The 23,250-nt window shown below is 37.1% G+C and overlaps 1 protein-coding gene across 1 annotated transcript in view; it reads left to right on the top strand.

Moving 5' to 3' along the window:
• The window catches only part of LOC113989510 (mucin-5B-like), a gene marked incomplete at its 3' end in the record, with an annotated part of 30,416 nt that overhangs the window by 1,829 nt on the left and 5,337 nt on the right, over positions 1-23,250 (top strand). The window contains exons 2-30 of the mRNA XM_027724173.2: positions 1,107-1,169; positions 2,122-2,187; positions 2,598-2,859; positions 3,250-3,364; positions 3,992-4,082; positions 4,936-5,045; positions 5,260-5,476; positions 6,407-6,532; positions 6,988-7,105; positions 7,937-8,075; positions 9,106-9,216; positions 10,399-10,468; positions 11,146-11,283; positions 11,366-11,530; positions 11,961-12,055; positions 12,856-12,982; positions 13,709-13,964; positions 15,442-15,494; positions 15,827-15,927; positions 16,736-16,887; positions 17,320-17,458; positions 17,562-17,666; positions 18,174-18,353; positions 19,653-19,892; positions 20,553-20,709; positions 20,902-21,030; positions 21,406-21,532; positions 22,233-22,276; positions 22,368-22,563. Coding sequence (XP_027579974.2) covers positions 1,107-1,169; positions 2,122-2,187; positions 2,598-2,859; positions 3,250-3,364; positions 3,992-4,082; positions 4,936-5,045; positions 5,260-5,476; positions 6,407-6,532; positions 6,988-7,105; positions 7,937-8,075; positions 9,106-9,216; positions 10,399-10,468; positions 11,146-11,283; positions 11,366-11,530; positions 11,961-12,055; positions 12,856-12,982; positions 13,709-13,964; positions 15,442-15,494; positions 15,827-15,927; positions 16,736-16,887; positions 17,320-17,458; positions 17,562-17,666; positions 18,174-18,353; positions 19,653-19,892; positions 20,553-20,709; positions 20,902-21,030; positions 21,406-21,532; positions 22,233-22,276; positions 22,368-22,563 — 3,892 coding nt within the window. The remainder of the gene's footprint in view (positions 1-1,106; positions 1,170-2,121; positions 2,188-2,597; positions 2,860-3,249; positions 3,365-3,991; positions 4,083-4,935; positions 5,046-5,259; positions 5,477-6,406; positions 6,533-6,987; positions 7,106-7,936; positions 8,076-9,105; positions 9,217-10,398; positions 10,469-11,145; positions 11,284-11,365; positions 11,531-11,960; positions 12,056-12,855; positions 12,983-13,708; positions 13,965-15,441; positions 15,495-15,826; positions 15,928-16,735; positions 16,888-17,319; positions 17,459-17,561; positions 17,667-18,173; positions 18,354-19,652; positions 19,893-20,552; positions 20,710-20,901; positions 21,031-21,405; positions 21,533-22,232; positions 22,277-22,367; positions 22,564-23,250) is intronic.

Raw genomic sequence — 23,250 nt, 5'->3', positions numbered from 1 at the left:
CACTAGCGGTCACACAGAAAGTTAAAGAGAAAAGAATTAAAAGCCTAGAGCTGAAAGAAACTGCAGACACTGCAACAACTTCAGCTATGGTGGGGCTGCCCAGAACCCTCTCTTCCAAAGCCAGAAGTCTCTTGGAGTCCTCTTTTGGAGTGGGGGCTTGAATTCCTTCAAGCAGGCATTCTTCCTCAGCTCTGGGATCAAACACTAAATCTGCTTACATTGTTGATGAAGTTATATTAGAAAAATAATTTTTTTAAAAAAGGTGCTCCTGATCCACTCCTTTTAAAGGCAAAGATAATAGTTCAGCTTTCATAGAGGTACATGGGCTGAGGTTCTTCAGTGGAGAAAATGCTCAGCAAGGAAGGTAAGCACCAAAGGCAACTGGGGTTTATGGTACTTCCCCCTCTTCCACAGATTTGACTTCCAGTTCAGTGATATGGTTCTTATGGATCCAGTTCTAAGTCAAGCAACTCTTCTCGCCCATTGTATAAGGAGAAAAAAGGCTTAATTTAGGGCTAAATTACACAAGCTTTGACTGAGAAATTCTCTAGACACCTACAGTGCTCATTCACATAATCCAGATAAGGATTCAGATATTAGTCATTTCATCGCTTAAATCCTGTGAGGATTTAGAGTTGGCAGGTTGTAGGTACATGTTAGTCAATATGTTCCAAGCACAGTTATCGCATGCTGACTGTATTCAATCCTTCACAAAATAAAGTTGTAGCCCTTCAACTTTTACAGAAAATGCCTGCCATATTTACTCATAAAATACAAGAGCTTAGAGCACCAATCCGGGAGGTCAGAGTCAGTCTTTTTCTAGACTTCAAAGCATTCAGGTCAGAGTTTGTCATCTCTCAAAAGTCTTTGCCTCAGGAGGGGTAGCAAGAACCCTTGGTCAAATAGACTTACAGTATGATGCTGTAAGGTTTTCTGCAGAGAAAAGTGAGTTTGAACCATCTTATTTGAGCCTGTTTCATTTTTTCTGATGTGATAATTGACTCTCCCCTTCATTTTACAGAGATGTATTTGGGTCTAAATGATTTGCTTTAGGAGTTCAGATACAGGACATTACTCTTAATATGCTTTTTACAATTTTTTCACAGGAGGTCAGATTGGAATCCAAATAGGAGGCAAATTCTCTGGGGGTCTTCTACAAAACCAAAACGGTACGTGTATTTATATTGTATATTTGTACTTATTTCCTACATCTATACTAAATACTAAAAATGCCTAAAAAAAACTTCTTAGCGTATTGTCAGTAGTGTCAAATAAAGAGAAATATGTATTAACAAGCCCCTCTCTCTCTCTCTCTCTAAGAATAGTAGTAGATTTATTATACACCAACTACTACACACACATGGAGTATGGTTATATTTGTATAATCATAGTTAACTAAGAAAACAGATGTGTGTTTGTAGAGGCTGTATGCATATGTGCATGAACATGTATATATAAAAATCAAAGTGGAATATATATGCAGGATGTTTGGTTCCTTATAAACAAGGAAATGAGACCACTTTAGTCTGCTGTAAAATCAGTGGCTGATGTTGGGAAATCAAAAAGTCTATCATCATTGATTTTCACCATGTAATGATTTGTGACCATCCTGTACAACCAATTTCTGGTCATTTCAAAGGGTTTTCAGCCCCCTAACAGAAAAATATAAAACAAAGAGCAAATGTGATAATTAAGGTTTTTATTCCGTCCTTAGAAAGAGGAGGTGTAATAAGAAGACAACTACACTTTTCTACAATAGGATGCTAATTTTGTACAGCTTAGCCCTTTGTATTGTTCAGTGTGTCTGAAGCACTCCAATATGCAGAGCTGTGAATTTCTGCCTTCCTAATGCAACACAGAGTTTTGTAAAAGAGTCAAAATTAAAATGTAGAAAATGCAGATCATCACAGCTGAAAGCAATATCTTATGATTTAACTATTCTGAGTTTGAATTTTAGTATGCACTTTTAACCTGACCCATGGCCTGTGGAAAATAAAACAGGCATAACATTGTCTCATTGGATCTGGCATATTAACTGTCTAGTCCTTTCTAGGTCTAACCTAGTTGCAAATTTTGGTATTATTGTACTAGTTTTTGTTTTCTTTCTTTTTTTTTTCCTAGCTTCTCTCACAGTTTCAGCCAAGTTGAACATCATCCCATCAATGCTGACAAATCTAATAGTAACACGTAAGTAAAGGAAAGGAATGTATTCAGCTAATGTTCAGTTTTAGGGGATATAGACAGAGAATCTAATACAAAGGGGGAAAGACACTGGTAAAGCGAGTCATTGATAGTTAAGAGGAGAAACAGGGTGATTAAGAAACATAATACTAAACTGTAGTCTTAGCTGAAATGTGGGTAACTAATTAAGATCTAACTGAACATAACGATAACCATTTATGGGGCATAGGAGCAACAGATATAAGGTGATGGATGAAGGAATACAAAGTATTATAATGGATAGGTAGAAAATTACAAATGGAGGTAGGCAGGCAAAAACTGTTCAATATACAAATGAAGCCTGGGAGAAGCTGATTTTCACCATGCTAATGCTGGGAATTTTAAGCCATTCTTTAACATCTAGTTTTAATTCACAGCCTCAAATCCTGCTCACAATGGCCGTGTATGCAGCACTTGGGGCAACTTCCACTTCAAGACCTTTGATGGAGACATATTCGATTTCCCTGGGCTCTGTAATTATGTTTTTGCCTCCCATTGCAACACTCCCTATGAGGACTTCAACATCCAGATTAGGCGTGAAGTGGTGGCAAATGCTCCAACAATCAACCATATCACCATGAAGCTTGAAGGTGTAGTTGCTGAACTAACAAAGGGTGCTGTCATGATCAACAGCAACAGGTAAGTTTATTCTTAACACTTGTTTGGTAACCACAGACTTTTTTTCAAACTTACCAAGTACTTTGGTGTATCTGGGAAGAAACAATTATGTGTTCTTCAATAAATCTGACAATTTTACCAATATAAATAACAAATAAAATGCTATAAATTCCTACCACAGAAAATGAATCTTTCCTTGAAATATAACCTCAAAAATAAAATTTGGATGAAAAATCCTGAGAAGTTGATCCAAATTTAGATCTATATTTTATGTTGGACCATCTTATTTTTCAATTGCTTTTCCAAAAAAAAAAAAAGACATTATTTTAGAATCCTACAGATGCTGGATACCACAAGCTTATTAAACATCTGGATCAGAAATTAACTAGCATTTTTTCTGCCTTTTCCCAGAGTTCAGCTGCCATATAGTCAATCTGGCATTACGATAGAGAAAAGCAGCATTTACGTGAAAGTTGGCAGCAAAATCGGTGTTGTGTTATTATGGAATGAAGATGACAGCATCCTGGTAAGAACTATTCCTGGACCTCTCTACACCTTCAGAGATTAGAGCTAATCTTTGATTAGGCCAGTCCTTATCTCTTTAGAGGGTTACTACTGCCTTCTTCTCTCATACTGTTGAGCAATTATTTCCTAGTAAAGATAGGCTTGCATCCAAGTAGTCCTAAAGAAAATTACATGGATTTATACCTAGTGGATAGCAGATGTCTGAGTAAAATAGGATGAAAAATCCCTTTCATTATATAATTAGCTATTGGTATTATTATAGGGCCTAATTACCCTTTCAAATATATATATATTTCTAGCAGAATTTCACTCTCCTAGGTCTTCATTTTTGCTGAGGATTTGATTTTCTTCCTGAAGAATTAATAGAAAGAGGCTGAGAGCAGTATAGCTACTACAGTGAAAACTTAAGTCTGTGTCAATAGCATCAATAGCTTAGACTCCACCTCGAAGGTCAAATCCAGGCCAGCTCTTTATTCTATCCTCCAGGTTTGAATTAAGCTGCTAAATAAAATACCACAGATCTGACAAAAAATGCTTAGAGGCAGCAGGTGCAAGTCTTTTCTGCGGTCTTGAATATATTTTAGAATGTTTATACTAACTTCTATGAACTTACTATCCGTCATTTTAGCTGGAATTGAATGAGAAATATGCCAATCAGACTTGTGGACTTTGCGGGGACTTCAATGGCCTTCCAATTTACAATGAGTTCTTTTCAAACAGTAAGTTTTTTAAACAAAAAAAATTGGCTTGCAGGGGTCTCCAACATGCTTTTTTTGTTTTTTATTATTTTATCTCTGACATCATCAGCATTCCTCTTTCCTATCCTGTTAAATTGTTTACTCAGAACATATGATTCAATCTCTGTTTAAAGATATGTAGTACAGAGATCAGAGCATGTGATTTAATACTTTAAGTGTAAATATAGTACTGGTGCTAACAACTGATTGCATGTTTCTTGCATGCCATTGTTGTACACCATTTTGGTATATCTAATTAGCTAACTCCATAAAAATGATTGAGATTTTCACTAATAAGATAAATAATACAGAAATATATTCAATAAAACAAAAGGCAATTGAATTTTGTAAACAGTACATTTCTTGTTTCAGTTCTGTCTTAAAATTGGTATATCCACATTTCCCTGCTGAAATGCATAATCTTTGTAAAATCTTATCTTTATCTTTTTAAACAATCCCCAGTTTGAGCGTTTTCCTAAACCTTGTCTTACACCAGTCTCTGTTTTTCAAAACCCTATTTAGATTTTTTTTCTCTTCCCTACATGGACTCAATATAATCTGGAAAGAGTTTGTTATTTTTCTAGTAAAAATCTTGGTGTGCATCTAGACATAGTAGGCTGAGAATTGTTTTCTAATGTTTACTTTTTCCAGGGTGCTGTGCAAGGTAAATTGAGTCAGTGCTTCCTTTGGAAGAGGTGATGATCACATTAAAAGACTTAAGGGAACTAACTGCCTTGTCCAGTCTTGAGCTGAATTCTTTAGAGAAGAAAAAAATAACAGGCAGTTGCACTGAACAAAACCCCCCAACCTCCATTATTAAACTTCTTTTCTACAGATATTAGGATGTCTGCCTTGCAATTTGGAAATATGCACAAAATGGATGGGCCAACAGAACACTGTGAAGACCCCACTTCTACCCTGCCATCTAATTGCTCTGATAATCTTGTAAGGATCTTTTTACTATTCTTGTATTTTTCTTTCAAATTTATCTGTTCCCTTCTACAGTTTCAGACAGGTCAACAGGAAAAGCCCTCAGGTGACCGTAACTTAAAGAGGGCTATAAGATTCTATTAAATAATAATTACATAAAGTAAAAATGCAAAAAAAAAAAAGCTTCTTTGCATTTACTGGATGTTCTTTACTTTTTTTTTCTCCAAAGGATGACATATGCCAGAAAACATTGACCAGCTCTGCATTTGCAGAATGTAATGACCTTGTTGATGTTAGAGAGTACATTACAGCTTGCCAAGATGACTTGTGCCGCTCTGAAGAATCTAAAAATGCCTCATGTATTTGTGACACCTTTGCTGAATACTCCCGGCAGTGTGCTCATGCTGGTGGGCAGCCCCTGAACTGGAGAACCTCAAAACTGTGCTGTAAGTATCACTGGAGACAGCCTTACTTCATACTCGGTAACTAACAAACAACAAGCTCTCAAATGATGCTGAGGATGCCTGAAAAGTTACAGGCCATTCAAGATGGTATTCTTCAGAGGATTCTGATGTACAAGTTCCAGCATGAAGACTTAAAAAAGCTAAGGATTTTAATGCACACTGGATTAAATACTATAAACACTTACATGGATACTAATGGAAGTTGAAGTGTAATTTAATTAAATGGGACAGTAAATGAAGCAAATAAAGGAGAAACAAGAATAAAAAATGAGACAAGCTTACTTGCTTGCTTGCTTTTATTCATGTTTCTCTCCTTTTCTCATGGTGGCTACAGCATTTCTTGTTCTCCATTATTAACTGATTGGGTCTTCACAGGTGTTTAGCTGGTTAAGCACTTATTTATCTCCTCTTGCTTGGTAGTGAGGAGTTTGCACTGATTTAAACACATACTTGATTATTGCAGGGTAGCTGTTTATACTGTCACCTGCATTTGCTCCAAAACAAAAGCCCGTAAGGTAGTACTTGCCCAGAGGATGGTATCAGAAAATGAAAATATGCTAAAGTTTTAGGAATTAAATCTTACATTTCGCGAGCAATACAGGTGTTTGTGGGAAGGGAGCCTTCAGTAGAAAGACAGACCTTGCTGACTTTCTGGGGTCATTACCTCGCTGTCCCTACAAATCCAGTCACTGAGCCAGTTCTGCACTACTCATGGAATGCACATCTCAACAGTAAAATATGGATCTAGGTGATTAAACTTGCAAATTTTGAGAGCTGGTAGTCAATCTGCAGTTTGGTGCGCTTTTTTATCTAGCTGGAAACCTTAAATGGATATATATATTTACATATATAGTGAACTAGAAATACTTTTGACTGAAAAAACATCAATCTTTCTTCCTTTTTAAATTTCAGCCAAGAAGTGTCCTTACAACATGCAGTACGAGGAGTGCAACTCCCCCTGTGCTGATACATGCACGAATCCTGAACGATCTCAGTTTTGTGAAGAACACTGTATTGATGGTTGTTTCTGCCCCCCAGGCAAGTTCTAAAATACATCTCTGATCTCAAAGAACAATAGCTTACCTGTAGGATTTGGGCAGGTTCCATGTGGGCTTTAAATCTCATGTATTTGCATTTTTCACAGCTGCAAGTGAAAAGCATTTGTCATGTCTCAGCTGAGAAAAGATACCTGAATTAATTGCCAATACATGTGCAATATTTAGAAAGCAGGAAAAAAGAACAGCAAACAGATCAAGACAAGTCTTTCAACCAGCCACCTGTGCTACAATAAGTCCCTCTTTCAGAGCAGGTGGAATTTAAGAATACAAAAGCCAAATCCTTCACTGAGCAAACTGACATGCTGTCCTCAGCATTGGTATATCCATTCACAATAGCTGCAGATCTGCCTCTAAGATGATATTAAGGATTTGTAATAAACAAACAGGTGTATAGGAAATTCATCAAGGTTTTGTCCTTTTTTTTTTTTAATCTAGGGACTGTATTTGATGACATCAACAATTCTGGCTGCATTCCCCAGCAGCAGTGCTCCTGTATTTACAATGGCAACACCTACGCTACAGGAGCTTCTTTTTCAGAGCCGTGCCAGACCTGGTAACCTTTGTTGCTTTTCTAACTCACTATTTCCTCTCATAAATTTAATGAGTTTAATAGTTTATTATATGCCATTGCATCACTGGTAATTGACATATGTATTTAACTGACCACTACAGTTCCAAAATACCCCTAAAAACATTGTTTGTTTTATTTAGCAACAGCCATAACTTGCTTTGCACTCTAACTCATGGTGATCAAAGCAAGGATTTACAATGTTTAGATTTCTCATCAGTCAATTAAAATGCTTCCTCTTTGTTTATTTTGTTCAAACATTTGGATTTCTCGAAGAGGAATGAAGTTGCAGTCATTAATGTATTGGCAAATATTTATCTTCTCTGGAGAAAGCAAGGGATGACATAATATAACCGCCATTTCACAATTATTAATCTTGTACCTGTGCACTATCACATCACCTTAGAAGACAGACACGACCTGCATCAGGAGTAAATGTGAAATTACATTTCCTTATTTATCAGTTTATGATACAATTATATAAAAAAAAAAGAAAAGAAAACAAAAAAACCCACAAAAGATATTTCAATTTGTCATTGTGCTTTATGTTAGCTGAAAAAAACCAAACAATTATTTATTCAATACCTGTTTTGGAAAGTTCACCTGTCCAAAGATAGTAAACAATTAAATAAGCAAGGGGAATGGTTACCAGAGTCATTCCATCACAAGTTCACAATGTTTTGGAAAGTCTTAAGTCTAGATTCACTATGTGTCAAACTACAGCCTGAAGGGAAAAGCAATAGCAAACCAGCTGAACCTAACACCACTGTTACTCTGGGCCACTGTTACTGATTTCAGCTAACTTTATTCTTCCAGTACCTGCAATGGAGGCCAGTGGAGCTGCCAAGACATGTCATGCCCAGGAATATGTTCAGTAGAAGGAGGTTCACACATTTCCACATATGATAAAAAACGTTATGATCACCACGGAGACTGCACCTACGTCCTTTCTAAGGTGGGACTCAGACATTAGTAGGTCATAAAGCCTCTTACACTTATAGAAAAAAAACGTGATCTCAATCAACACTTCTGCAACTTAGCGCTTTTGACACAGACATTAAATTACCTACCACTTAGCCAGATGTTTACTATGCTGCCATTCAAGTGACAATCATCATTTAACTAGTAGGATGTCATGCAACTATATACAGTGTTCACTGGAAAATTTCCAGTTCTGTGATAGAGTAATTGAAGAACATTGTCTTTTTAAAGAATTGCTTAGTATACATTCTTCAGTATGATTAATCCAGCTTTCTTACTGAGTTCCATAATTTTTGTCATGTTACTCTATTATATGGCATTTGGCCAGATGGTATCAGTCTGAAAAATTACACCAACGGTTCTTAAAAAAATTAAATTTAAGATTTTAAACCAAAATTTGTTTCATTTCTGTGACGTTCAAATAGAGAAAATCAGTTCAAGTTACCTGATACATTTAATTTTGGTTTTGAACATTTCTAAAGGAAGTAGAAAAATCAGAAGTTAATGATAATTAAAATATTTAATTACAGGCCTGTGTGAAATATTTTGATCTTTTAGGGGCTTTTTCCATTTTTTTGCTTTCCTTTTTCCTCACCTGCACAGTTCAGTAAAATGAAATAAAATGTTGTATGTTACTGTTCACCTGAGACATGTTTTATCTGAAATTTTTGTCTAGTATAGATAGCGGCTACAGAAAGATGAGAGTTACAGTAGAATTGAATCAAACATCAGAAGTTGGCATGAATAAAAACACCAAATATGAATACAGATAACCATCTTGATATCCATATGGGTATAATCAATAAAATACAGATTCTAGTTTTCTTGTTCCTAGTCATTACAACAGGGCAAAATTGAATCTTCAGCCAAAGAGGGTCAGGGATTTGTGAGAGTGTGTATCTTCTTCAGAAACAGAAATATTTTCTCAGAGTTGAGAGAAGTTTTTACAGGGAAAGCAACTGTAATTCGACTTCCGTGAAATAACTGCTGGCATTTTTTTTCAGGACTGCAAAGATGAAACATTCACCATCCTGGTAGACCTACGCAAATGTGGCCTAACAGACACTGAGACATGCTTAAAGACCGTGACCCTCAACATGAATAAAGGACAAACTGTAAGAATGCAAAATAAGCTTATTAAAAATATGGAGAGAAAAGTAACTAGGTCTTAATCAGTCAGGGAGCTGCATTTCTTTGTCAAATGTTCAACATATACAATGACTACATATTAATTTTAATCAAGTGAAAAGAAACTGATTTTGTTATGAAAATCAGATCAGCCATAAATTTGGCTTTGTGGAATTTCATTAAGAAACACATTGTACTCACAAAGCAGAAAAAAGCTATTTTCTCTCCTAGTTAGATAGAAAAAAACCACGAGTTTTAAGGTTAGTAACTACAATTACAACAGTAAGGGGTGTAATTCATAACTAAGATGTGTTCAAAGAAAACAAGATGATGCAATCCCCTAAAAAACTGAGAAAATCACTTTAAAAGTTATTCTTTTGCAGCAGGGAAAATTAGTAAAGGGACAAGGTAGAAACAGGGAGGAGGTGAAATCACAAAGACCTACCTTTTTTATTGAATATCTGTTTAATTAATATCACCATTATTACTCTTTGGATTATAGTTATTCTTCACACATGGTTGGCAGCCCAGAAAGCCAGCCTGGGCTGCATTAAAAGCAGTGTGGCCACTAGGTCAAGGAAGGTGATCTGCCCCTTGACTCCACTATGGTGAGACCCCATCTGGGGTGGTGCATCCAGCTCTGGGGCTCCCAGCCTAAGAATAACATGGACGTGTTGTAACGGGTCCAGAGGAGGGCCACAAAGACAATCAGAGGGCTGGAGACCATCTCCTATGAGGACAAGCTGAGAGAGCTGGAGTTGTTCAGCCTGGGGAGGAGAAGGCTCTGGGGAGATCTTAGAGCACCTTCCAGTCCCTAAAGGGGGCCTACAAGAAAGCTGGAGAGGGACTTCTTACTAGGGCACATAGAACAATCACTTTGTGATTTTTTGGGAGTGGCTTCAAACTGAAAGAGGGCAGGTTTAATTAGATATAAGGAAGAAATTCCTCACAGGGATGGTGGAAAACTGGAACAGGTTTCCCAGAGAAGTTGTGGATGTCCCATCTGTGGAAGTATTCAAGACCAGGTTGGATGGGGCTTTGAGCAACCTGGTCTAATGGAAGGTGTCCCGCCCATAGCAGGGAGGTTAGAACTAGAAGAACTTTAAAGGTCCTTCCCAACCCAAACCAGTCTGATTCACACAGTTGCCTTTTTTCCCCTTCCTTAATAGGTCATTGAGGTCAGACCTGATCGTAGTGTGTTTGTGAACTCAATCTACACCCAGCTGCCCATGTCAGCAGGTATTTTTTTCTCTACAACAGTGAATGATACAAGTGCTTTTGAAATAAAGTGAAATGTCTGGTGTCATAAAGAAATGAGAGACAGTACAAGCATAGGCAAGAGTTTAAATAGTAGTAAACAGCATTTACAGTCTCCTGATTTGATCACTCTCAGGTTTACTTATTTCTTACTGCCCAAAATTGAATGCAGAAGACATCTTTTTACCTCTCTTACCTCTTTTTTTTAACTACTACCCCTGTGCTCACACTTGCTTAGAAAGAAATCTGAATTTTGCTTCGTTTCAGTAACTAATGATTCCATGCGATATCTCTGACCCCCAGATCTCCTTGTTTTCCTGCTCCAGCAGAGTGAGGGCTCCAATGTATTCTGTACCAGCTTAGAAACAGAAATATTCTTTTTAACTCTCAGTGTCATACAGTTTTTCCTACTTATTCTCTTTGAAGTAGTAATCTCTAATGGCTTATGTTCTGGAAGGAAATAAAGCTAATAACTTGGTAGCTGCAAGTAGATTTTGAACAATAAATTTTGATTTATATCTCTGATTAATTTTCATAAAGATTGGCTTTATTTCACCTCAGAATTTGCAACAATTGTGATAGAAATTCAAGAAGAACAGTGTCAGGTTTTCAGCATTTGACCTCATCCTGAGAGTGATCATTTTGTTTTTCATGTGTAGCTAATGTCACCATGTTCAGACCTTCATCATTCTTCATGATCATGCAGACAAACTCTGGGGTCCACCTTGAAATCCAGTTCATACCTATAATGCAAGTGTTTGTGCGACTGGATCCTATTTTCAAAGATCAGACTTGTGGTAAGTGAATGAAATAAGAACATCTTGATTAATGCCTTTTGTGTAATATGAGCAGTTTAAACTTCTCACTGCTTTTCAACAGGTCTCTGTGGAAACTTCAATAATATCCAAACTGATGACTTCAAGGTCATAAGTGGAATAATTGAAGGAACAGCAACAGCATTTGCTAATACATGGAAAACTCAGGCTTCATGCCCCAATATCCAGCAGAGTTTTGAAAACCCTTGTGCACTCAGCATTGATAATGGTGCGTGCTTCTTAGAATTTTTTCTAGTTTGCTTTTTTCTTCTGTTTGCTCATCCCTAAGGAAAACACATCAGTTGGAAAGCAAAGATAAAAAATAAAGATTTACATATTTGGTAAAAACATGCATCTGAAATCAGAAACAAATATTCAAAAATGAAAGCACTGAAGATAAGTAACAAAATAAAAGAAGATCCAGAGAAACACAGCTGAAGAAAACTGTAAGGTCAAACCTTTTATTCATCCCCTTCAGCAAGTCCTCTTCTTTGGTTATAGGAACCTTAGACCACAAGCTGAGAGAAAAAAAAAAAAAGACAAAGAAGGAGAAATTTAACAAAGTGTCAGAACTGGCTTCATAGACCAGGGCAGTGTGGCTTTGTGACTAATGAAATACAAAGAGTAATGTGCATTTGTATTGTTTCTTCTTTTCACAGAAAAATACGCTCAGTATTGGTGTGGACTGCTAACTAACAGCACAGGACCTTTTGCTGATTGCCACTATGCAGTGAATCCCGCTGTTTACCACACGGTACTTTGTTAGATTGTTTTTCCCTTTAGAAACAATAGAAATGGAATCATTACAACTAGCTACCAGAAAAGGACTGTTCCAGACATGTCTTATGCAATGCCTATATCTTAATTTCTGTACTGCAGCACTTTCTTCTTTCAACATGTGTTTCTGTTTGTGTTGTAACATTACCTTATTTCAATTGTCAGTCTTGGCTTCAAGATCCTGACCTGTTTGCAAATGAAAAGGCAGGTATTTAGTCCTGGAAGGTTTTACACTTACAGCAGAAAGCCTATGTAAACGCATGTCAAATGCTTGTTTGTGTATCAGTGAATTGTCATCTCATCAGCCTGGTGTCTCATTAATAGCCACTTGGCACAGAATGCCCATTACTTAATAGTCATAATTCTGTTATCAATATGTTGCAAATCTTTCTTCTCATTAGAAGTCATCCAGGTACATACACCAGTGAAAGGATGTGTCTGAACTGCATGCTGTGAATAGAGCTTTGTATGCTATTGTGCAGCATATCCATGAATGTGTTTCAGGGGACCATGAAGCTGTTAAATGTATAACAGACTTGAAGACCACTATTTCCTAGTAATAACTGCAGACACGAACTGAACTTCCATTACCTGCATTCTCTCCTGCCAGGAAACTTAGACAAAGACTAGACAGTGATAAAAGCTATGTTACTGGCGTCTATGAGTAAGCATATCTGAAGAAGGATTAGGGAGTAAGACCGGAAAGATAATGTTCATTGTTTTTTTAGATTGATCATATTAGCAGTGCCGAGACTTTATTTTTCTCTCCATTCTTAGAACTGCATGTTTGACACATGTAACTGTGAAAATAGTGAGGACTGTCTGTGTGCAGCCCTGTCTTCCTATGTGAGAGCTTGTGCTGCAAAAGGAATCCAGCTGCAGGGATGGAGGACTGATGTCTGCAGTAAGTACTCTTAACTACCCCATTTCCTAAGAACACACATCAATAAAAACTGCTGATCAGAGATTATTTTCTACTCATTTCTAGACAAATTAGTAACTGTTGAGGAAGGAATTTTGTTAAGTGCACTCCTGGAAGTGATTCTCTGCTGTCCCCTTAGAATCAATCCATTGCTAGCAAGAGTGAAGAACAGATGGGAGACATAGTTTGACTGGGAAAGGGACTGCTGTTATGAAAGTGCCTCCACCTGTTTCTGAACTTTGAGTTGCACTACAGCTTTGTCAAAAGTTATTGTAGAGAAAATGTGGCATATTAGCATAACAGTACTTATAATACCACTTGCAAATGAGAGGTCTTTGAAGCTGCATGCAAGGTTCTGCTCATCCAGCCTGTCTGTTTTCAGCACACCAGAAGACATTCAGGGAGACATCTTGTCTCATACTTCAAGGAGTTTAGGAGTCTTGGCAATGAATGGCAACACCAAATGGAGATTTCTGAACCTTCATTTGAAAAATTATTTTCTTCTTTGCAGGCATCAGTTACTCTACATGTACAGTAGCTTTTCAGATCTAACTCTGGAAGTATTCAGAAATACATTTACATGAAAGATGCAACATAAGCAGATGTGCACAGTATTGTTTACATGTTATTTCTATGCCTATGTTGGTTTTTTTCCCATGAGAATTTACCATCTAGAATTAACGAGCTATTTTATTTTCCTCTCTCAAGCAAAATACACCACCTCATGTCCCAAATCCCTAAGCTACAGCTATACCATCTCTTCCTGTCCACCCACTTGTCGGTCTCTGAGTGAGCCTGATGTCACATGCAACATTAAGTTTGTCCCAGTTGACGGCTGCACCTGCATAAACGGAACCTACATGGATGAGAGTGGCAAATGTGTGCCTGCTACTGAATGCCCCTGCTACTACAGAGGATCTCCCATACCATTTGGAGAAGTTGTCCATGAAAATGGGCAAGTATGGTAAGTGAATCTTTTGAAAAACATTCAAGCAATAGCAGCATACCTAGTTTCACATTAAAATCTGTTACATTTAAGATGGTTTCATCCTGTCTCCTGAATTTCAATACAGCGCTCTTCTCTTGAATTTCTTCAGCTTTAAGTTCTTTCATTTTCAACTTTTACAAATGGTACATATTCCCCTGAGCTGCAAGATGGGGACAGAAGCAGAATGAAGCCAGTACAATGAAAAGTAAAATCATTAGTGGCTTCTTACATCACTTAAAAACACACAAACCTATGCTTGTGGGGTCCATCCAAGGGTACTGAGGGAGCTGGTGGAAGTGCTCACTGAGCCACTTGCAATCATTTGTCAGCAGTCCTGGCTAACCAGTGAGGTCCCAGTTCACTGGAGGTTGGCAAATGTGCTGCCCACCTACAATAAAGGCCAGAAGGAGGATCTGGTGAACTACAGGCCTGTCAACCTGACCTTGGTGCTAAGGAAGATTATGGAACAGATCCCCTTGAATGCCATCATGTGACACATACAGGACAACCTGGGGATCAGGCCCGGCTAGCATAGGTTTAGGGAAGGCATGTGCTGTTTTCCCAACCTGACCTCCCTCTATGACCAGGTGACCCACTTAGTGGATGAGGGAAAGGTTGTGGATGTTGACTACCTGTAGTTTGACACTAAGGCAGTGATCATCCATCTGTACTGGGCATTGGTGAGAGTGCACCTCAAATCCTGTGTTCAGTTTTGGACCCCTCACTGCAAGAAAGACATTAAGGTGGTGGAGTAAGTCCAGAGAGGGCAACACACCTGGTGAAGGGTCTGGAGCACAAGTCTTATAAGGCACGGCTGGGGGAGCTGGGAAGTTTAGCCTGGAGACAAGGAGACTTGGGGCACCTTATCACTCTGCACAACTATCTGAAAGGAGGTTGTAGCAAGGTGGGGGTCTGCCTCTTCTCCCAAGTAACAAGTGATAGGGGACATGAGGAAATGGCCTCAAGGTACATGGGTGAGCTTGAGATTGGATGTTAAAAATTTCTGCCATGAAAGAGCTGTAAAGCATTGCAACAGGCTGCCCAGGGAAGTGGTTGAGTCACCATCCCTGGAGGTATTTAAAGACATGCAGATGTGGCACTTAGGGACATGGTTTAGTGGTGGACTTGGCAGTGCTGGTTGGACTCCATCTTAAGGGTCTTTTCCAATCCATGTTTCTATGATATTTCTAGATGGATAGAGCAACTATATTTATGGGCATTTTTTATTTAATTCCATAATTTTTCAAGTATAAATTTATGACAATACCAGCAAGGAGAGATCTTATGAGAATGTAAATAACAAGCAGAGATGTATACTCATCACAACCTATGAATTTTCCTGTTAAGCAATAATGGATATCATATGGAAGCAGCGCGTGTAGTGTTATTAAGGGAAATTTTTTCCTGAGACCGCGAAACAGCATTTTGGAATATGTTTTTTCCTCTCTCACAGCTCTTGTGTCCAGGGAAGACTGAATTGCATTGGAGCACCAAATCCAACTCCAGGTAAAAATAATCTTCCACTTATTTTTTCTCTTTGTCAGATTTTGCAGAGGATAGTTCATAGAATTGATTCTTCTTAATGGATTTTTAATAGAAGTATTTCTCATTTAGTTATAGTGCAATAGTTATCATAAAAGGCAGGAATGTGCCTACATTAATCATAAGACCTCTTTTTACATAAAGACTTTTTTTTCTGAAATAATGTGGTGTTATTTTCCTGAGAATTCAGTGCTCTGAAGTGTATCTAATCAACAGATTGAATAGGGACAACAATTTCTACTAACTGAAATAGGGAATTTCCGAAGAATTTACTACTCTCACTTTCCTTCCTTTAGTCTGTGAATCTCCCATGGTCTACTTTGACTGTAGAAACATCACTGCAGGAAAAACTGGAGCAGAATGTCAAAAAAGTTGCCAGACTCTGGATATGCAGTGTGTAAGTATGTCATGGCTGAATGGTGCTTCCATGCTTTGTCTGTGCTCTTACTGCTAAAGTAATTGATCCATTGGATCTACTCAACATCTACAACACGGATACTTTATTCTCATAGCAAAAGCCTAAAACAATGTTAAGAAGCATCAGCACTGGGACCCTTAGATCAAAATATAATAAAGTAACATCCAAATTAGATCTTGAGATTAGTGTTTACCTTACTTCAGCTACTGCAGGTAACTGGAACCAGTAGTGAAAAATCTAGGGCTCTATCACACATTTGACTTCTGTAGGAGAAAATTAGTGGCTAAAAACTGTCTAGGAGAAATTATTCTTTCTCATATCCTGCTGCATTTGTGAACTTCTTGCACATCTAATAATATTACTCCACCTAGGTTCTTGGTGGCCACATGGCATTTCATAAATAAGTATCATATCAGATAAACAATTTCAGTGTAGCTCAACCAAACCAGAAAAAGATTTTACTTACTTTTCTTTTTAAAAGTCCATTCAATCACAAATCACCCACTACAAAGTGCAAGATCCAATGTATTCTAAATTTCACAGATTCCACAAGAACAATGAGGATTGGCATACATAAAACATGTATCTTTAACAGATTTATATTCTATTAATTCATTGGCTAATAACTTCCTTTTTGTTCTGTTGTCCTAGAAGTACTTTATAGTTCTCTCCCATTTAACCTGGGCAGCAAAAAGAACATATAAAGACATTTTATGATAATTTAATCTTCCTTTTCTTAATGTGATTATTTCATTCTGAAATTATGTCTTTCTCTTGTCTTTTCCAGTATAGCTCACAATGTACATCTGGCTGCATGTGCCCGAATGGGCTTGTGTTAGATGGAAATGGTGGTTGTATTCCTGAAGATGAATGTCCTTGCATTCACAATGAAGCCATGTATCAGCCTGGGGAAAAGATCAACTCTGACTGTAACACCTGGTAAATACATCTGTGGAAGTAACATTCCTGGTTCCCTCATTTGTCTTTCTAAAGATCTTAAACTAGTACAGCAGTGATGAAAGATTTGGATTGCACATTTAATCAGTTGATGGATCTTCTTGTTTTGGATTACACAGCATGACCAGGTTGCCTTCTGATCTGTATCAGATGGCCAAAGCACAGAATGGGAAGAAACATTTAGGACTACAGGGTTCATTAAGTATCTTATTTTGCAGTTAATGTATTCAGAGTAGCAGAAGAACAGAACTTTGTTTTAATTCTTTACATGAAAAATGTAAAAGACTACTTTAACTTCATAATCAATATAACATATACCAGGGGTGAGTTGCCAAACAAACACTGATTGCTGGGGTATGTCTACTCAAAACAGCGAGTTGTTCTATTATTAATATATTTTATTCTCTTTTCTAGTGTATGCAAGAATAGGAAGTGGGAATGTACCAAAAATCAGTGTCTGGGCACTTGTGCTGTTTATGGAGATGGTCATTATAATACCTTTGATGACAAAACGTTCAGCTTCAATGGAAATTGTGAATACACACTAGTGCAGGTACTGATAGTTAACAATAACAAGTGTGAGGTAATCTTGATGGTGTCTGTAAAAATAATATATTTTTAAAATAATAAATTTTTAAATGTTATTCTCTACCCAGGACCACTGTGGCTCAGCCAACGGGACCTTCAGGGTTGTCACTGAAAATATTCCTTGTGGCAACACTGGGACAACTTGCTCAAAATCCATCAAAGTCTTCTTAGAGGTAATAAGGTTTTGTATATAGACCAGTTTTGTTCTGTATCTATTAAGGCTTAGGAGAAGCCTAGGTATCCATTGCTTCAAGGAAGATGGAAAATATTTTAAAAAGCAATTCAACTATTAAGTTAGGTTTACATTAGATGCAAGTGAAATATTTGGTAGAGCTTCCTAGCTTTCTATATTTTCCATTTCCCACACTATCTTATACTCTTGGTAAAACTATGGAAAAATAGTTTTTAACAGAAAGTTAGCCTATTGTGTCAGAATATTCTTTTATTCTATGCAATGTAGTTCCTCCATGACAGTCAAAAGACCCTTTTTAGGCCTATGCCATTTAAATTATCTTTTACCACATTTCCAGGAACCTGAGATCTGAGCAATATAGTTTTGAGCTATATAATTTTGCTGATTTGTTTTCATTATATAAATTATTCATAGTACTCTTAAAAGCAGAAAAACAGGTTTGAGAGCTACTGAGCTCATTTCTAATCACCTTTTCCTCCTGTTTCAGAGCTATGAACTGATACTTGGTGAAGAACATGTCAGTGTAGTAAAGAGAGGACAAAATGATGAGGTGCCATACACAATCCGCTATATGGGTATGTACTTGGTAATTGAGACCACAAGCGGACTGATCCTCATGTGGGACAAGAAAACCAGCATCTTCATCAAGCTCAGCCCTGATTTTAAGGTGTGGAACTAGCACTTAAATGGCAATATACAGTCCAGATTTGTCTGGGTGTGAATTTTGTTGAGACCCTGCCAAGATTTGTCTGGATGTGAATTTTGTTGAGACCCTGCCAAGATCCTGAACAGGTGATGTCTTTAGCATTGCTGCAAGACATCCCATGTTGTTTTTCATTCCTCTGGTACCTCAGGAAGCTATGATGTCCTTCTGCTGTTTTGAGCTCTGAAGGCAGCTTTCAGTGCCTATTTGGCCTGACAGAACTTGAGTTGGCAGACCACTATTTTGGGCTTTGTTAAAATTACCCACTGAACCTTGGTAAAGGTTATCAGACCTTATTAAAATTACATAACTACATGTGTATAAATCAACTGAGTAGTCTTGATCTTGAAAGTAATCCATTATTTACTATTCTCATTGACACAAAAGTCAAATTGTTATACTTCAGGAACAAGGAAGTGTATTATGAGTGAATATTTTGAGTGAAAGCCTCTTGTATGCTACCACATATTTTTCAAGCTTGTAACTACACAGGTGATAAGGAAAATGCATTCCCATTGTCATACTCATTTGCCTAGCTTATGATACATAAGTACTAAAAACTGTAGTAAATAAGGAGTTTGCTATCTTATTGTATACCACTGTGACATTTAAATTAGGTATATAAAGAAAGCGTAATTTAGATCTAGATATACCAACTTGCTTCAGTACCATAGGTTCTTTTGCTGCCTCACCCACTGGCATTTTATAAAAATAGTAGTAATACAGAAAGTATGCACCTTAGATTCATAGAGGAAGTACAGCATCTATTGTAGCCTATCACAGTTGTACAGATCCATACATTTATAATGAGGGATATTTCTGGATGTGCAAGGAAAATGTTATTTCTTTTTATACCTGTAAGCAGTCTTAATGGTAAAGACACAATGAGTAGATTATGTGGCTGAACTGGTAATACTTACGACAGCTTTATAAGGCTGGTTGTTTATATGCACATCTATTGTATAAAACAAGGCTTAAGTGTAAATCTTAATCAGCTGAGTCCTCATTTTCTTGTCAAAGCAAAAGGTTACAATGACAAAGATGGTTTTATTGTTCAGATTTCAAAGAAGAAAAGTCAAGAGCAGTATCCTTTTAGCCTTAGTGGTCATGATCTGTTGCTGAGGAAACAGAGCATGAAGATGTTCAGGACTGATAGAAAGGAATGGCACCATTCCAAGAGCTGCATTCAAGTATTATTTCAGTCTCAGATGTTGTTTCAAGTTTTCTCACATCCATTATTATTTTATTTACTTCCTTTTGCAGGGCCAGATCTGTGGCCTCTGTGGAAATTATGATGGCAACAGCATCAATGACTTTACTACAAGGAGTCAGTCTGTAGTAGAGAATGTCCTAGAGTTTGGAAACAGCTGGAAAGTATCCTCTACATGTCCTGATGCTAACGACATCAAGGACCCATGTTCTACCAACCCTTACCGAAAGTCCTGGTCAGAGAAGCAGTGTAGCATCATCAACAGCAACGTCTTTGCTGCCTGTCACTCTCAGGTATTACCAGGGCAGAAGTTTATTGTGTGAAAACTAAGTCTGTGTGTCACTGAAGGTGCTATCCTCATATGTTTTAACATGCATGCCTCACTTACTAGCATGTTTCACTTCAGATAGTGTCAGAAAAACTTCAATCTGAATCTCACTGAGTGGGACAGATTTATAGTCCCTACCTGTAAGAAATAAAAAGACATGAAGTTCATAAGAATTATCCACATACTACAAAAGAATAATTTCATAATTACTATGTATTTCCTTATAGCCTGACTTGAATAAAAATTTCTCATATACCAGGTACAGAACACAAGCTCAACATAGTAATAACATAGTAATGAAGTATCAGCATAGCCTTTATCTGACACTAAGTACATACCAAACACTGCCAGATAACTCTGTGCAATTGCCTAATATTTCTCAGGAAAATTAATCTAATCTTCCCCCAGAACACATGTCTGGGTGTCTAAAAATCTGTCAATATATGATTTGAATGTATCATTTGGCATCAGCTCTAGCATTCAACAGTGTCTTACAAAAGAAAAAGAAATTACCGGTGTAGGCCTTCCTTCTGAGATACTACAATTTTAAGAAAATTACTCTAGCAAAGCTAAGAAAGAATTTAGAAGGCAAGATGTATAGTATCACGCTTCTGATTACTAACAGGTTGAACCAGCAAAATATTACCAAGCATGTGTGACAGATGCTTGTGCCTGTGACAGTGGAGGAGATTGTGATTGCTTCTGTACAGCAGTAGCTGCCTATGCCCAAGCATGCAGTGAAGTTGGTGTATGCGTAGCCTGGAGAAGCCCATCAATTTGTCGTGAGTTTTATGTCATAAACACTTCTTCTAAAAGTGTAGTTAAATGTACAGTATCTTGCTGATGTCCTTGAAACATGCTGTGAGTATCTTACACATGTGGGTTAGAATCTCACTGTGTAGATTTTTCATGCTTAAGATATTTGTGCCTTTTTTTTTTTTTCTGAACATGTCCAACTTTCTGTTTCTCCTTAGCACTGTTCTGTGATTACTACAATCAACAAGGAGAATGTGAATGGCACTATAAGCCTTGTGGAGCCTCCTGTATGAAGACCTGTAGGAACCCAAGTGGAAAATGCCTCAATGACTTGCCAGGTTTAGAAGGTAAAAAGAGCTGCAAGTACCTTTTAGAGGGTACATATTATTATATTTTTAATTGTTTTTAATGGAGTGTATTTCCCCCATTATCTGCATTTGCACAATTCAACTCTCTTCAATATCATTATATCCACATGAACGGAGGCAGAGTATGGAAACTGGAGTGAAAAAGATCTCTAAGACTAAGTCCTTGTGGATGGGCTCTGCTGATGCTAGTACTCTGCATTACTTACTAGAGTTACTGGAAAAAAATAAATAAAAATGTTATGACAATTAAAAACAAGACCTGAAAATGCATTCTACACAAATAAAACTTCTGCTGACAGTATCTCATTCTTACCTTTTCTGCCTGGTACATGCCCCCTTCCTTCCTTCCTCCAGGCTGCTACCCTAACTGCCCACCAGACAAGCCATATTTCCATGAGGATCAGATGAAGTGTGTTAGTCTCTGTGACTGTTATGATGATGAAGATGGAAAGATATATAAACGAGATGAATGTAATATATGGTAAGACTTAACATACCAGCCTCATCATATACAAGGAAAAACGATCAAAAGAAAGTGGGAAATTGCATGTTCCGTTTACATGACAGGATTAGGCTATGCTGCCTGTGTAAAAATAATGCCTTACTATCTAATGGTGGTTTTCTTACTACATTAGTAAGAAGGTTTTATATGATTTTATGTTCTATTGATTTTGTTCCTGATTATATTGCAAATTCTCAGTGTAAAGATCCATTACGAACAAGAAGTCCTTTATGACCAGGCTTTCTCTATTTCACATTCCTGTGGCAGGAAAAACATTGTGCCAGAACTAAAGATATCTAATAGTGACCTACTTCCAAGTATTTTGTTACATACTTATATTGCTTGAGTATTTAGATTCTCCCTTTTTAGCCGGCTATTTAGTACAGAAACATTGTAAGTGCAAGGAAAGTGATATGAAGGAAATAAGGAAAGTTTTCCTTAAGATTTCTACCTGTAGCTTTGTGTAAAATTTAACTTCACTTCTATTTATAAGTTTGGGTTTAATATAAAGAAAGATTTGGGAAAATGATGGCCAAAAAGAAGACAAAACCAACTGGACACTAAAGGAATAAGCACATATAAAGTGCCTTGCCTTTTGATGCCAGTATTTATCAGAAAGATGACTAAACAAAGTACATCACAATCAAAAAAATATGGGTTTTTATGCTTTCTATTTCAGTGAGTGCACATCAGAAGGTTTACAGTGCAAGTTTGATGATAAAGGTAAGACAGCTAAGAAAAATTATTAAGAAAATGAAATAATGGATATTACCTTTTCATAGATTCCTGACAATTAACTTCTTCTGAATTACAGCCTGCCACTGCATTTATGAAGGAAATAGCTATAAATATGGTGAACTCATCTATAACACCACGGATGGAACTGGATGGTGTTTCAGTGCAACATGCGATGTCAATGGAACAATAAGCAGGAACATCTTTAAATGTGGCATTTTTACAACAACCCCATTTACATTTTCTACAAGTCAGCCTACAACTACTACTTCAGGTATGCATGAATAATCTTTAAAATAAGTGAAAAATTTCTGTGAGTGACTGAAAATTAGCTGAAAGGGAGGATTTTCTCATCAGTTAATGGCATATAATTTTACTTGAAAACGCTGACTTCTGCTGGAGCCACCAATTCACCTGGCAGCTTCAGTTGCCAAAGAAGACCATAATAAGGATGTAGAAATGAGTACAGCACTTCTTAGAAACCCAATCTCCACTGTTTCACCATGGTTTATCCAGGGGAAAAAAATAATAGAGCTTACTAATAATTGCATCCTGGAGAATCTTCTAATTTCCTTGCTAACAAAAACCAGCAGTTCTAGACCACCTTCTGAAAACATGAAAGACAATTGCTGCCATTTCTTAAACTACAGAGCACATTACTACCAATTGAAGATAAGAAATTTAGTTTGAGGAAATGCTCAAACTATTTATAACCATTGTTTAGAACCTTTCCTAATTGTACTTAATAACCAAATCAACAGTTTCCTTCTACTCTACAGTACACTTCTACTTTATTCCTGCAGTTAATTCATTACAGTGACCAAATTCTCAGTAATTTTGAGAAATATTCGCAAAAAATTATACTACAGGAAGAACTAAATATTCAAATTTAAGTCTTCTGTTAAGCAACATTCATGTGAAGCAAGTGGTATCTATTCCACGTGGTCATCTTCATAATGCTA

This window comes from Pipra filicauda, unplaced genomic scaffold (assembly GCF_003945595.2).
Source record: "Pipra filicauda isolate LSUMZ 115617 unplaced genomic scaffold, ASM394559v2 scaffold217_size2002032_pilon, whole genome shotgun sequence".
Classification (NCBI taxonomy): domain Eukaryota; kingdom Metazoa; phylum Chordata; class Aves; order Passeriformes; family Pipridae; genus Pipra; species Pipra filicauda.
The sequence above is the reverse complement of the archived record's forward strand: the minus strand, read 5'-3'. Positions and strand labels throughout refer to the sequence as shown.